The 14,953-nt window shown below is 35.5% G+C and overlaps 1 protein-coding gene and 2 non-coding genes across 3 annotated transcripts in view; all 3 read left to right on the top strand.

Annotated features, from left to right (window-relative positions):
• KIAA0825 (KIAA0825 ortholog) overlaps nucleotides 1–14,677 on the top strand; it is a 390,853-nt gene extending 376,176 nt beyond the window's left edge. The window contains exon 19 of the mRNA XM_049769174.1: nucleotides 14,352–14,677. Coding sequence (XP_049625131.1) covers nucleotides 14,352–14,466 — 115 coding nt within the window. The 3' untranslated portion in view covers nucleotides 14,467–14,677. The remainder of the gene's footprint in view (nucleotides 1–14,351) is intronic.
• LOC126002423 (U7 small nuclear RNA) lies at nucleotides 2,256–2,317 on the top strand. The gene has a single exon (XR_007493132.1). It is a non-coding gene; the product is annotated as a U7 small nuclear RNA (small nuclear RNA).
• Nucleotides 4,349–4,481, top strand: LOC126002557 (small nucleolar RNA SNORA51). Its single transcript, XR_007493244.1, has one exon. It is a non-coding gene; the product is annotated as a small nucleolar RNA SNORA51 (small nucleolar RNA).
• Nucleotides 14,678–14,953: the final 276 nt, after the last annotated feature.

Raw genomic sequence — 14,953 nt, 5'->3', positions numbered from 1 at the left:
GATAGCATACACTTAATAGGGTTGTGATAGAAGTGTACAGGTAATAGCTATATTTCTGTCTATTTCTTTCCACATTTTAATACATCATGTCCTATGTAAATTAGAAGAAACATTTTCACTCTTATTTGAAAGAAGCATTGCAAGTAAATCAAGTTCTTAACAATTTTGAACTATTTTTGTTTTTCTTCTGATTGAGTTTTTCCTATAATTAGCACACCTTACCTTAATTTACTTTGTGGGGTTACTAAATTAAATTAGAAATAACAGTTAAATATTGGTTCTCTGTTCCCTTATCAAAGTGATATTACAGTATAAATATGTAACTTCCATGTGGGAGCTTTATTATTAAACTATTCTAAAGATCTAATAAAAAGTTCAATGGGAAGCTAAAAAATTTAAGCGTTAGAAATTACAACCTAAGGGGCCGGAGCAGTGGCGCAAGCAGTAAGGCGTCTGCCTTGCATGCACTAGCCTAAAATGGACTGTGGTTCGATCCCCCAGCATCCCATATGGACCCCCAAGCCAGGAGTGATTTCTGAGAAAAAAAATACAACCTATAAGGCAAGTTTGAACTATTCTATTTTTATTTTTTTGGTTTTTGGGTTACACCTGACAGTGCTTAAGAGTTACTCCTGGCTCTGTGCTCAGAAGTGCTTGGGTGAGGGGTGGTCATATGGAATGCTGGTATTTGAATCAGGGTGAACTCTTCTATTTTAGATAAAATAAAAATAAGAAATAAATAATCTGTGGTATACAAAAATTATATTGATATTTCCATTTCCACTAAATGAATGTGAAAGGAGTTGGAGTGAAACTTTCTATTTCTTAAAAATGAGTCCTTTAAAATAATTAGGTAAAAGTGGTTTAGTGTTGTATCATGTGGAGAACATATCAGAAAGAGGGCTGTTTCATTTTTTAACTTTATTGTTGTTAAAAGCAAAGAGATTAATTCTAAACTTATGTTTTGTTTATGGGAGGAAAAAGAGGTACTAAAATATGGTGCTTTTCAATATTCATGATCCATATGAAGCTTATTTTCTGGCTCATAATAGGTTTCCCTTTGCCATTCATGAATTATACTATTTGTGATATTATTCTTACTTTCCTAAACTTTGGCCTTTGGAACTAAGCACTATTCAACATCATCTTCCTGTAGAAATGTCTTTAGAACATCTAATTCTGTAGTTTCTATATTTTACCATTGAATTTAATAATGGTAATTTTTAAAGTATGCCTTGTGACATTAATTATTCCTTTACAGTGAATAAGAAGAAATAGAATTATTCCCCAAACAGATTTCTTTATGGTTCAAGAAACAAATGCATGATCTCTCAAAAGCCATCTAGAGCTTGCCCTTTAAGACTGTGTTCTACCTCAAACACGTATTTTACTCGTTTGTTTATGTCTCTTTGCTAGCTAATTCCACTCTAGAGAAACCTGTGTTCTCTCACAAATGCATATTCCTTTCTTTATCAGTCACTTATTTTCTTATTTCTTGGTTTTTGGGTCACACTCAGCAATGATCAGGAGTTGCTCCTGACACTGTGATCAGGAATTGCTCCTGGCGATGCTCCAGAGACAATATGGGATGCCAGAAATCAAACTCGAGTTGGCCATGTGCAAGGCAAGTGTCCTACTGTCTGTACTTATCTCTCCAACCCCCTCAAATATATCTAAATAAGTTTCAATAACATTCTTATCTTGACTCATAAAAAATAAATAATTCAATAAAAATCTATTTTCCTTCACAATAAATAAATAAAAGTATTTGAATTATGCCTTGGTCAAAATATAAAGAAATGACAAACAGTACCTAATAAATGACTACAATTCATACCTAAACTTAAATATTTTAAAAATCTTTATAGGATTTAAATTGATCCATAGTAGGAAGCTAGGCACTGGATGACTGCAGTGGTTAAGTCAGGGAATGGACCACTATATCAATGACATAGGAAAGTGTTCTCTCTAGAGGAGAATAGGGAGATGAAAGAAGGGGAAGTGACATACACAACATTTAATCATGTATATCAGTGATGGTATTATAAGCTACTATACCTAAAAAGAAGAAAGAAGGTGTGAGAAGTGCCTGCTGTAGAGGCAGCTAAGGGCAGGATTGAAACTGGGGATATAGATGGAAGGAAGCAGACACTGGTGAAGGAATTGGTGTTGGAACATTAAATGTCTGAAATTCCTCGTGAATAATTTTGTAATTCATGCTGAGTCAAGAAAATTTTTTTAAAAAATCTCTAAGGAAATGCTACAGCTCTTTTAGAATTTGTCCAGCAGATCTTCTGGTCTCCATTGGAAGGCCCCACCCCCCAAAAAAATTCTCTAAGGATTTTAAATAGTAAGTTAGAACATTACTGAGCCGGGCCTATATAACGAATTGACTGTTTAACTTTCCCTAGGACAGACCATATGTTCATCTCCTCTGCAATAATTTACTGTTTTGATGAGCAAACTTAAAATTTTATAAAATGTTTCTCATTTGTCATATCAAATAAATCACTAAACAAGGCACATCTCTCAAACAAAGTTTAAAAGTTCAAGATAAGTAATGTTGGCATAACTGGCTAGCTACTGTAAAAAGCGAATTTAGACCTCCAGTTAACATCATGTACAAAGGTAAAATCCAAATGGATTAAAGACCTCAATATCAGACCTGAAATCATAAAGTATATAGAACAACATGTAGGTCAAACACTCCATGACATTGAGACTAAAGTTATCTTTAAAGAGGAAACCATACTCTCCAAACAAGTGAAAGCAGAAATAAATAAATGGGACTATATTAAGCTGAGAAGCTTCTGCACCTCAAAGGAAATAGTGTCCAGAATACAAGAGCCTCCCACTGAGTGGGAGAAACTATTCACCCAATACCCATCAGATAAGGAGTTAATATCCAAAATATACAAGACACTGACAGAACTTTACAAGAAAAAAACATCTACCATATTTTCCGGTGTATAAGACGACTTTTGAAACAAAAATATAGTCAACCGAAAATCAGGGGTTGTCTTATACGCCTAATATATCCCGAAAAATGTTTCAATATGCCGCTAAACGAAAATTGTCTGAATATTGCCACAAAACAAATTTTCCAACTCGATCTTGCACCAATCACTGCCAGGCTGCTCGGACCACCTCTCTAACTCAGCCAATCCAAGCAGACTTTTTATGCATGCAAATTAGACAATGTTCTATACTGGAATCTACACTGTAAAAAGCTTGCTCGTATTGGCCAGAGTCAGAGAGGAAGTCTATTATAGTATAGTCTCTGAACCTTTGTTTGTTGTAATTGGCTCACTGTGGTACATACAGTTGCAGCACAGGAACGTTCTGTCTTATACAGTGAATATAGGCCTAAACCTATGTTTTAACTGTAAAATTAGGGGGTCATCTTATACGCTCAGTCGTCTTATATGCCAGAAAATACAGTAACACCATCAAAAAATGGGGAGAAGAAATGAACGGACACTTTGACAAAAAAGAAATACAAATGGTTAAAAGGCACATGAAAAATGTTCCACATCACTAATCATCAGGGAGATGCAAATCAAAACAACTATGAGGTACCATCTCATACCATAGAGATTGGCACACGTCAGGAAAAAATGAGAACAAGCAGTGCAGGCGGGGATGTGGAGAGAAAGGAACTCTTATTCACTGCTGGTGGGAATGCCGCCTGGTCCAACCTTTGTGGAAAGCAATATGGAGATTTCTCCAAAAGCTGGAAGTTGAGCTCCCATACAATCCAGCTATACCACTCCTAGGGATATATCCTAGGAACACAAAAATACAATACAAAATTCCCTTTCTCACATCTATATTCATAACAGCATTATTTACAATAGCCAAACTCTGGAAACAGCCTAGATACCCCTCAATAGATGAATGGTTAAAGAAATTATGGTACATATACACAATGGAATATTATGCAGCCATCAGAAGAGATGAAGTCATGAAATTTTCCTATACATGGAATTTATTATGCTAAGTGAAATAAGTCAGAGGGAGAGAGATAAACACAGAATGGTCTCCCTCATCTATGGGTTTTGGGAAAAATGAAAAACATTTGTGTAATGATTCTCAGAGACAAAATAGAGGAGGACTGGAGGGTCCAGCTCCCAACATGAAGCTCACCACAGGGATTGTTTAGTGCAGTCACAGAAATAATTACACTGAGAACTATAACAAAATGTGACTGAATGAAGGAAGTAGAAAGCCTGCCTAGAGTACAGGCTGGTGTGGGGTGGGGAGGAAGGACACTTGGGATATTGGTCATGGGAATGTGCACTGGTGAAGGATTTTATATATATTAAAAAAATAAAAAAAGAAAAGATAACACCTCCCAGTTCTTACCACAGGCTGTGTTCTTTATACTGACTGTATAGAAAGAGGAGGTACAGTAAATGCACCCCATATACACCTCAACCCAGGCCCTTTGCCTGGTCTTTATTGTGAATTGGAAGACAAAAAATTAAAAAAAGTTCAAGTTAGCAAGTAATTTATAAGTAATTTTACCATAATTTTATATATAACCTCATATATTATATCTTATATAGGGAGTTCTCTGTGATAAATTTTGTACTATTATCATTAATTAGAGTTTTCCAAAGTTTTACTGTTTTGCTAATTTAGCCCAGTGTCCTTTTTTTTTTTTCTTTTTTTCTTTTTTGGTTTTGGCTACCACACTAGGTGATGCTCACTTCTGAGGGTATTTACTGCACCATATCAGATGCCAAGAATTGAACATTGGTTGACCATGTACAAATCAAGCATCCCACTAGCTCTACCGTATCTCTGGTCCCAGAACCATTATGTTTTTATTTTAATTTATTTACTTTTAGATAATATTTTTAAGCACCATGATTACAAACATGATTGTAGTTGGTTTTGGTCATAAAATGAACACCTTTCTTCACCAGTGCAATATTCCCACCACCAATGCCCCCATTTTCCCTCCTCATGGGATTTAGTGTTATCTTTGTGTAAAAGGTTGGTGTATTTGTTGGTCTGTCTTGTTTTAATGTAGACCTTTCAGGTTTTTTTTTTAAGGCTGATTTTGAGTCTTACAGCTGTTGTTTATCTGTGAAGCTATGTATACTTTCTTCAAACATGAAAGTGAGTCTGGCTGGGTGCAGTATTCTAGGTGAAGCATTCATTTTGTTGAGTTTTGTCACTATATACCACCACTGCCTTCTTGCCTTGAGGGTTTCATGTTACAGGTCTTCTGTAAACCTAAGGATGCTCCTTTGACTAGTAATTTCCCCCTTCGATCTTGCTGCCTTAAGCATTCTATCTTTATCTGTGGGATTCATCACCATGACTAGGATGTATCTTAGGTGCATCTCCTTGAGTCTCTTCTAGCTGGTACTCTCTGGTCATGCAGGATTTGGTTGCATGCCATATTTAGCTCTGGGAGATTCTCTGTAATGATGTCCTTGACTGTTGATTCTTCCTTGGAATTTTCTTCCTGGATCTCTGGGCTCCAATGATTCTTTTTTGTTGTTGAATTTATCAAAGACTTCTATTTTCATCTGTTCATATTCTTTGAGTACTTGCTCCATTGTCTGACCATTTGCTTTAAGGTTCTTTTCCAATCTCTTCTGCTGTATGGAGTTGTTCTGTATCTCATCTCTTAGCTCACTTGTGCTACTCTGTTGGAGAGGTTTTCCATTGAAGTTTTCATTTAATCTACTGAGTTTTTAGACCTGTTATTTCAGTTTGAAGTTTTCTGATTTCTGCCTTTGTGGTCAGTTCAGCTCTATCTATTCTTTCTTGGAGTTCTATGAATATCCTCCATATTTCTTCTCTAAACTCCTTATCTAAGAGGCTAACTAGGTGGTTGTGACTTTTTAGGTCATCAGAGCTGCCATTTGCATTTTCTATGTATGGTGTTGTCCTGCAATGTTTCCCCATTGTCACACTTGTAATTTTTTTTCCCTCATGTTATGGTGGGATTCATTGGCTAGAAGACACAAGTGGCCGTCTTGCTGCATCCTTTGTGGGCAGGACAGCTCATCTCGGAGAAGCACCCCAGGGAATGATGGGTGGGGAGGGCCAACATCCAGAACATGGGTGAGTTAAGAAGGTGGTCTATGGGGCCGGAGAGATAGCACAGCAGTAGGGCATTTGCCTTGCAAGCAAGCCAATCCAGGATGGAGGGTGGTTTGAATCCCGGCATCCCATATGGTTCCCCTGTGTCTGCCAGGAGCGATTTCTGAGCACAGAGCCAGGAATAACCCTGAGTGTGGTCGGGTGTGACCCAAAAAGCCCTCCTCCCCCCAAAAAAGAAGGTAGTCCAGTATATCTGCCTGCAGTGCTTCAGAGCACACAGCAGCAACCCAGTTCTAGTGTGTTCTTAAAGTGACTTCTGAAGTCACTTAAATCATATAAAGCATATCCATTTTCTTAGCAGTATGTATTGCTGTTTCTAAAAATTGGAAATAAAAATATTCAATTAGATTCAGCTAATTTCATTAAGTATGAAAAGTCAAATGCTTGGTTTTAGGTTTGTTATATGAAATGTGGCATTTCAAATAATATATTTGAAATATAAATTACAGATAATTGAAAGTATTCATTAAGGATTGTAAGTATTGATGAAAAGGTCATTCATGTGAAAAGATATATAATGTAATCATCATATAATAAGATAGTACCTGGGAAGTATGACAAAGCAATATTTAGTTTATTGACCAATATAGTGACAATATCAGGTACTGCAAAGGAAACAAGAAGACAATTTCATCAGGGTTAAGTCCCATCCTACATTACGCAAGAGATAGGATGTTAACTGGCTCTGAAGAATAGTATTCAGGTATGGATATATACATAGGAAAGAATTTCAAGTAAGGGAAACAGAAAATTTCGACAGATAAATAAGTGAAATTAATACAGAACTCAAAAAAAAAAATCAGAGTGATAGCTTAAAAGAAATACCTCCAAGGTAGAATACAGACTAAGATTAAATAATCTGGCCCAGGCACTCATTGCAAACTTGGTGTGGCAATGAAATGAGCTGTGAATTCTTTATGGAGAATATTGCATCATTCAAATACTAAATGAATAGAAGAGGGCTCCTCCAATAGAGAAGATAAAATGGTCCAGGATTGTGCCCAGAGCTCACATTAACAGAACAGTAAAAGAGAATAGGAGATTTTTACCTGACTGATGGCTACCCTTTGAAGCAAGACAGCATTATGTTAGTCAAGAGGAGGATAGAAGAACAAAAATATTTGTTCCACAAGTACAAAATCTAATACAGTTTAACTTTTCTCTGTTCAGCTACCAACTGGTAGGAAAATTTGAAATCATTAATTTGCCCAGATGGCTAATGTTGTTTAACACTACAGTTAGCTAATAAATAATTGTAAAACACTTTGTAACTATAAAGTACCTACATAAATTTTTAATAATAACATTAATTCAGAAAGTTCATTTCAAGATACATTTTATATTCAAACATTTTACTGTCATTTCAGGAGAAATGCCAATAATAGGAGGATCAAATTCCATCATTATTAACTATACTTTAAAAGGGATCATAATAACAACAACAACAAAATACCAACAACAGCCTTACTCTGCTAGGCTGAATGCAGTGAACTAAACATGAGCCATCTCCTACATGAAGGACAATGGGTCATAAGAATATATAATAGAACACTAAGTAAAATTCCTATAAAACTTTTTATTCTCATTTATAATAGAGATAACCTGTCATATAAAACACTATGAAGGGACAGAATAGAAAAATGAATATCAAAGTGGAATCTCTGGGAAGTCACTTGAATTGGAAGTAGATTCTCATTTCAGAAATAATAACATCTTACAAAATGCTTAACTACTCTTTACAACAATGCATTGAGATCTGTTATTACCATCTTCCTACTTTGTGTTTGAGACACAGAAGTAAAGAAACTTGCTCAATATAACACAGATAATAAAAGGCAGTGAGATGATTCAAACCTAGACATTATAGTTCAGTATGTGCTTGGGGGGATGTAGGAAAGGTCCCTGATAAAATGGGACATTAAAGATTGGTACTTTCCTTCTTTTTCCTGCCTCCAAAGAGATCATGTTAAAGCTATAACAACTACCTTGACACTGAGATATAGGGGAAGAGAACTAAACCTGTTATTATAAAGCTCTCTAAACCATGCCAGAAATCACTTCTAGCTCTTGTTATTGCAAGAAACATAGGCACATATTTTATTCAGGCTTTTATTTTATTCATTCTTTATTATTTATTTTTATTATTTAGTTATTTATAATTTTATTATTATTTATTATTATTTTATTCATGTTTTCGGCTATTTGGTACTTTAACTGATATACAAAATAAATATGATAATAGGATAGTTATTTCTCTATGAATCCTATTCTATATTATGTATACTTAGTAATTTAATCTTTTCAGCATCTTTATGAAGCAGAGTGTTATTCTCACTTAATTGAGAGAGAACTGAGGCACTAATTATATTATGAGTCCAGGTTTTATGACTTAAAGGGGTTCAAATCCAGTGCCCTGGCTTCTAATCTCTTTAGAAAAGAATACTCTAAGCAGTAAATTTAAAATCAATTAAATTACAGTTATGAATTAGATAGGAATACTTTGACATTATTCTAGGGCATATGTTTCTCAGCAGGAATGCTATTGGTAGTTTTAGACCTGTCCAAAAGGTGGACAGGTCTTCAGAACCACTCCATATCTCTTTTGTAAATTCCCTCTCAGTGTTTTAATCCTAATATGCTTGTTCTCTGTTGAATTACGTAGCATCTAGTCTGATCACAATATGAAAATCACAATGAAAAAAATTTTAGTTTACTGAGTCCTAGAATTACTCTCACTAGTTACAACCAAGTTGTACACCACATTTCCTCACAGGTAGGCAATGTCACCTAAGTTTAAAAAAATAAAAATAAATAAAACTTTAGAGTAGTCAGCAAATATTGGTGAATAGACAATCACCAGGGTGATTGTCATATTCACCATGGCCAGAGCCATAGTCCAGTGAATAGGGCATTGCTTTGCACTTGGCCAACTCAAGTTCAATTCCCGGCACTTCCTGGTCCCAGCCAGGTAGTGATTATGCCTTGAGTGCAAAATCAAGAGTAAACCCTGTATAAACACTTATGTGAGGTAGAAGGAAGGACTGGAAATTTCTATCTTGTCAATTTCTCTGAAAAAAATGTAAGGTGGGCATAGCATAGCATAAGCAGAATAGGAGCCATCAGGAATAAAGGAATTGGATCTTGAATAACAAGATACAGAAACTTTAAGATTATCAAGTTATGATGTATATTTTGTGCTTTCCAGGTAAACCATGACTTATTATAGCGTGTATTATGCTCTGCTGACTGTTTTAAAGTAAAATGGAAGCAAGAACAGAGCAGGGAAGGTATCTGAGTTTCAGCCTTTCCTTCCCTGCTAAACAAGCTGTAGCTTATTCACTCTGCGAAGCAATTCCTTTAAAACAGTGTGCCAAGGAATTATTGTTTTTGTCTAGACCAATTTATCAATGTCAGATAATCCTGTCCATTTAGGACTATAGTTGCATAAAGACTCTGTCACACCACTAACCTCTGACATTATAGAATGAAATTACAGGCAATACATAAACAAATTACACTGTGTTCCAGTTGAACTCTTCTGACCCCATTTTATAGAAAAGAACACTGAGGCATAGAAAAGGGTTAAGAACTAGCCAAAACTGGACCAGAGAGATAGCGGTAGGGCATTTGCCTTGCACGCGGCTGACCAAGGACAGATCTGGGTTTGATTCCCAGCATTCCATATGGTCCACTAAGTCTGCCAGGAACGATATCTGAGTGCAGAGCCAGGAGTAAACCCTGCCAGGTGTGGCCCAAAAATAAAACAGACAACAAAAAAGAACTAGCCAAAACTTATTCAATAAGTGGATAAATATTTAATTCTATGTTAGATTGATACCAAAGCCTGTCTTAATTAGTATACTATTGAGTTCACAGATTTGAGGGTTTTTTTTTTATTTTTCCACTAATAAAAAGAAAGGAGAGACCTCATACTTAAGATTCTGTGTTGCTGAACTGTTTGCAGTTGGATGCTCTTTCCTGCTTTCAGGACTCTAGAGCACTTGTTTCTGTGATAGTATAAACCTTTATACATTGCATCCCCAAAAGGATCTCCTGACCTGCTCTAATATATACATCCATCCATGAAAACATCTAAAAAATATATGACTAATTGGTCTTAGGTTAGTGCTATCTACTCACCAAACTTTCTTAGAGGTCTAGTCCTTTTTATTTTTAACAGACACAATTTTTTCCTTTCTTCCTTCCTTCCTCCCTCCCACCCTACTTCTCTCCCTCCCTCCCTCCCTCTCTTTCTTCCTCCCACCCTCCCTCCTTTCCTCCCTCTATTTCTTCCTCCCTCCCCCTCCCTTCCTCCCTCTCTTCCTTCCTCCATCCCTCCCTTTCTTTCTTCCTTCCATCTTCCCTCCCTCCCTTCCTTCCTCCTTTCCTTCCCTCCTCCCTTCCTTCCTCCCTCCCTTCCTTTCTACCTTCCATCTTTCCTCCCTCCCTCCCTCCCTCCCTCCCTCCCTCCCTTCCTTCCTTCCTTCCTTCCTTCCTTCCTTCCTTCCTTCCTTCCTTCTTTCCTTCCTTCCTTCCTTCCTCCCTTCCTTCCTTCCTTTCTTCCTTTCCTCCCTTCCTTCCTCCCACTCTTTCTCCCTTCCTCCCTCCCTTCTTTCCTTCCTCCTTTCCTTCTTTCCTTTCTTCCTATCTCCCTCCCTCTATCCCTACCTCCCTCCCTTTACAAAGCTGTTGGTAACAGAATTTTGGGCATTCAGTGCTTTAATTCCAAACCCACCACCAATTTCTGTGTCCCTTCACAAATGACCTGAGTTTCCCTTGCTTTCCTACCCCATTTCTTAGCAAACTCATTTTGTATTACTATTATTTTGTTGGTTTGGGGCCACACCTAATATTGCTGAGGGTTTACTTCTAACATCAAGTCAGTTGAACTTTTTTTCAGAATAGTTAGGTTGGAAATTTAGCAATAGACTACTTAGTACGTTGCCAAAGGAAAAACAAAAATGATTATTACTCTATCATCAGTTTTAGAACTAAAATAAATTGGTTCAAACATATTCTGATTTTTGTAGAGATACGCTCGCACTAAAGAAATTAAATGTTTTTTTGTAGGAAATTAAGGATAGACATTTTCAATTAGATTTTCCAGTCAGGGCCTGTCAGAATAATAGTATAAAAGGCAGGACTTTTGCCTTGCATGTGACTGACACCCACTGTGGTCCCCAAAGCCTGACCAGAAATAATACCTGAGCTCAGAGTTAGGAGTAAACTCTGAGCACCACCAGGTATTCTACAAACCAAAGAGAACAGTTTCCTAGTCAATGATGATTAGGAAATTGATAAATTGTGTTCTTTCCCAAACTTTCTTTAATTAGAATTGACTTTTTTTTTTGCAGTGTTAATAAAACGTAAAATCAATATGGGTTAGATATTAACTTATCTTAAGAATTTGTAGATGTGTTGAACCGAAAGATAGTTCAATGAGCAGGAGGCCTGGTTCAAACCCCAACGCTACATATTCCCCTGAGCTCCATTGGGTCCCAAATAATAGAACCCAATAATCTAAAGTCATGAATATAATAAGAATTGTGGCAAAGAAAAAAAAATGTAAATTTTCTATCCCCAGTGCTTTTGTTTTTAAATAATCAAAGTAATTAGGAAAGTATAGTTCTAATAGCATTTCCCCCTTTCATTGTCATAATTTATTCTTTTGCAAACTGATTTCTTCTTAATAGAAATGGAGAAAATATAAGAAGGTTGTAGTAGGTAAATAACTGTGCCTACTATCATTAATTGATAATAGCTTAATCATACTGTGAGGAATCTTTTGCCATGAAGTTTCAGAAATTCTCATCTTGGCTTCTATTATGTTTAGAATTCATTTAAATTACATTAAGTATACAGATTTTTAATGAAGCAGAGGCTGTGCTTTCAGTTTTCACAAGCAAAGACAATGATCAAAATATTTATATGCATATTACATATTTTGCTCTGTTGATATTCATGAAATAACTCATTTACACAATATAATATTAATATATTTACATGGAGAAAAAATAACAAACTTAATTTTTTATGTTTTGATTTCTTAAGAGTATCTACAAAAAAATTGAAAGTTTTTATTTAAATATATCTAGTTCAAATCAGTCAAAATTTAAGGTAATAGAATAGTTAAATTGTGTTTAACAGTAATTAATAATAATTATAAAATGATTTCAAACCATGGTTTGTATTTCATTTATAAGTATAGGATCCAGAGCTTAATGACCTAATAGCAATCCAAAGATGCTTGGGCAAGTGAGATTTAACATTCTGTGCCTTAGTTTGCTCCTCTGTAGAATGTAAATAATAGTATTTTCTATCCACTATGTAGAGTGACATGTCAAATTTACAAAACAATGTTCACTGTAAGTGCTACATAATTAATTTTTATTATGTAATTTTTGCTTAGAAAGAGTTCAATCTAACATACAAATTAATGATGCCCAATTTCACTTACATAAAATGAGTTTTGTGGTGGGATCTTAGAGATAATCTAATGGGTAAGATATTTGCTTTCCTCGCTGCCTGAGCCAATTTCAAATCCCAACAATGTGGATGATCCCCTAAAATCTGCTAGAATGGATCCCTTAGCACAGAACCAGAGTAAGCCCTGAGCACAGCTGGGTGGGACACCCAAACCAAATAGTAATAAAATGGATTGTGATATCTTTTTATCTTAAAATGACAATAACATTATATAATTCTGGAGTATAAATTTTAAATTATAAAATCAAAATATAGATTTTAGAAAAATTACCCACTTGCCACAAACAACGTGGTGGCACAGTTTTTCAGTATTAAAATCTCTATGGTCAATGACCTAATTGACCATCAGAAATAAAGTTTTTAGATCCATCTAAGGTTTGGACACTGATAAGAGAGAAGAATTCTAAGAAAGCATGAAGAAGTGATGTAAACTTAAACTCATGCTTAATCTCGTAGATCCCCTCTTTTTGCTCTCTTTTTTTCTCATCTCCCAAGGGATTCTGAACCCAACAACCCACACAGAATTGTTCCATTGATACCTCCTAATAAAATTCCTGTATTGGAATAGGAATTTTATTAGGAAATATCTATGGAACATGCAATTCCTTGCTTTCTGTTAACTATTCAAACCAAGAAAAGCACCCCCCTCCAAACAATGTGCTTTCCTAGTCCCAGTGAGAGGTTGGGTTGCCAGATGGCATTAAGTGACCAGCAGCATCTTTGTTAGAAATCCTTTTCATGAAGTTCTTCTAGCAATTGCGCATCTTTTGAGATGCATCAACATCACTTTTATGTGTGTGGTACAGTAGGTCATGGTGGATGGTAAAAATAGTGAGTAGGGAGCCAAATACATGGAAACAATTCCTTGTTGGAGTGTGGGAGTTGCATGTTATATGCCCTAGCAGTCCTGATACACTAGAATATATGAGAGAAGAAAGAGAAGAAAAAGGATTAATTATGGGGCTGGAGCGGTGGTACAAGCAGTAGGGCATTTGCCTTGCATGCACTAACCTAGAACGAAACTTGGTTAGATCCCCCAGCATCCCATATAGTATCCCAAGCCAGGAGCGATTTCTGAGTGCATAGCCAGGAGTAATCCCTGAGTGTCACTGGGTGTGACCCAAAAAAGAAAAAGAAAAGAAAAGAAAATGTATTAATTGTGTCTAGATTATTGTGATAGTTACTTTACAAGATTATACATATTCAAACCTTGTCTTTTATCCCTCAATCAATCAGAATTAGGCTTTCATTTCCCTTTCCACTTACCCATCCTCCAAATCCTTTTTTTCTAAAGCAAATGTTCTATGAAAAGCTTCTAATACTTTTCTGCTTTTTAAAAAGTTATTTAACTTGATTTTCAAATCCAATTTAATTTCTACAAAAAGAATGACCTGATTCTAAGGTATATTTATTTTGCTTAATTTATTTTTACTGCCCAACTTCTTCCTGACAAGCTTAAAACACTGATATACTGATCAGTGAGGTAAAAATGTTATGGAAAAATACTGATTATTAATCCTAGATTTTGTTTATTTGTATGTATATCCTTATAATTCATATCCAATTTGAAATTCTAGAAATATAGTATCTTTTTATTTCAGACTTTAAAGACTCTGCCAAATGGTGAGTCTTGTTTGACTCTACCTTTTTTACTCTTATTCTATTGGCTCTGTAGAAATGAATTGTGTTGAATTGTGTTGGAAGTTACAAATATATTAAGATGTGATTTTTATTTCATTTAGGTGGGAAATGAAGGATGAACGACTAGAAGAAAAAGAAAAAGCAATGCTAGAACATTTAAAACAAATTTGTACCATCCAAAATTCTTCTGCTTCAGATAACACAGAAACAGAGTGATATGAAGAAACAGCAACAGATTTATTTTAGGAAATAATCACATGTAATGGAGTAGGGTTTTTACTACATTCAGAATGAATCTCAGATGTACTGTAAGCATGAAGCCAATGACTGAGTAAGCTATGAACGGAAAAGGAACTAAAGCCCATGAAAGAAAGTGCTAAATATTGTTATCTTTAAAATAATTTCAAATGTTTTTCTTTTTCTAATCTTTGTCTTCATATAATATAACTACTGCCATCTCGTGTTCTCTTTGAATTATTTTTCCCCTCTCCATTTGTTTTGAAAGTCTTAAAGTTTTTCCATTTTTCTCTTCAGGTCTTTGAGTATCTATGACAACAAGCAAGTGCTTGAAAAATTTTTCTCTTGGGATTAAAATATACAAATTTTAGGGGGTTTGGGGGCCACATCTGGCAGCACTCAGGGGTTACTCCTGGCTCTGTGCTCAGAAATTATTCTTGGCAGGCTCTGGGGACCATATGGGATG

This window comes from Suncus etruscus, chromosome 2, assembly GCF_024139225.1.
Source record: "Suncus etruscus isolate mSunEtr1 chromosome 2, mSunEtr1.pri.cur, whole genome shotgun sequence".
Lineage (NCBI taxonomy): Eukaryota > Metazoa > Chordata > Mammalia > Eulipotyphla > Soricidae > Suncus > Suncus etruscus.
Note: the sequence above shows the minus strand (reverse complement) of the source record. Positions and strands in the feature narration are given on the sequence as shown.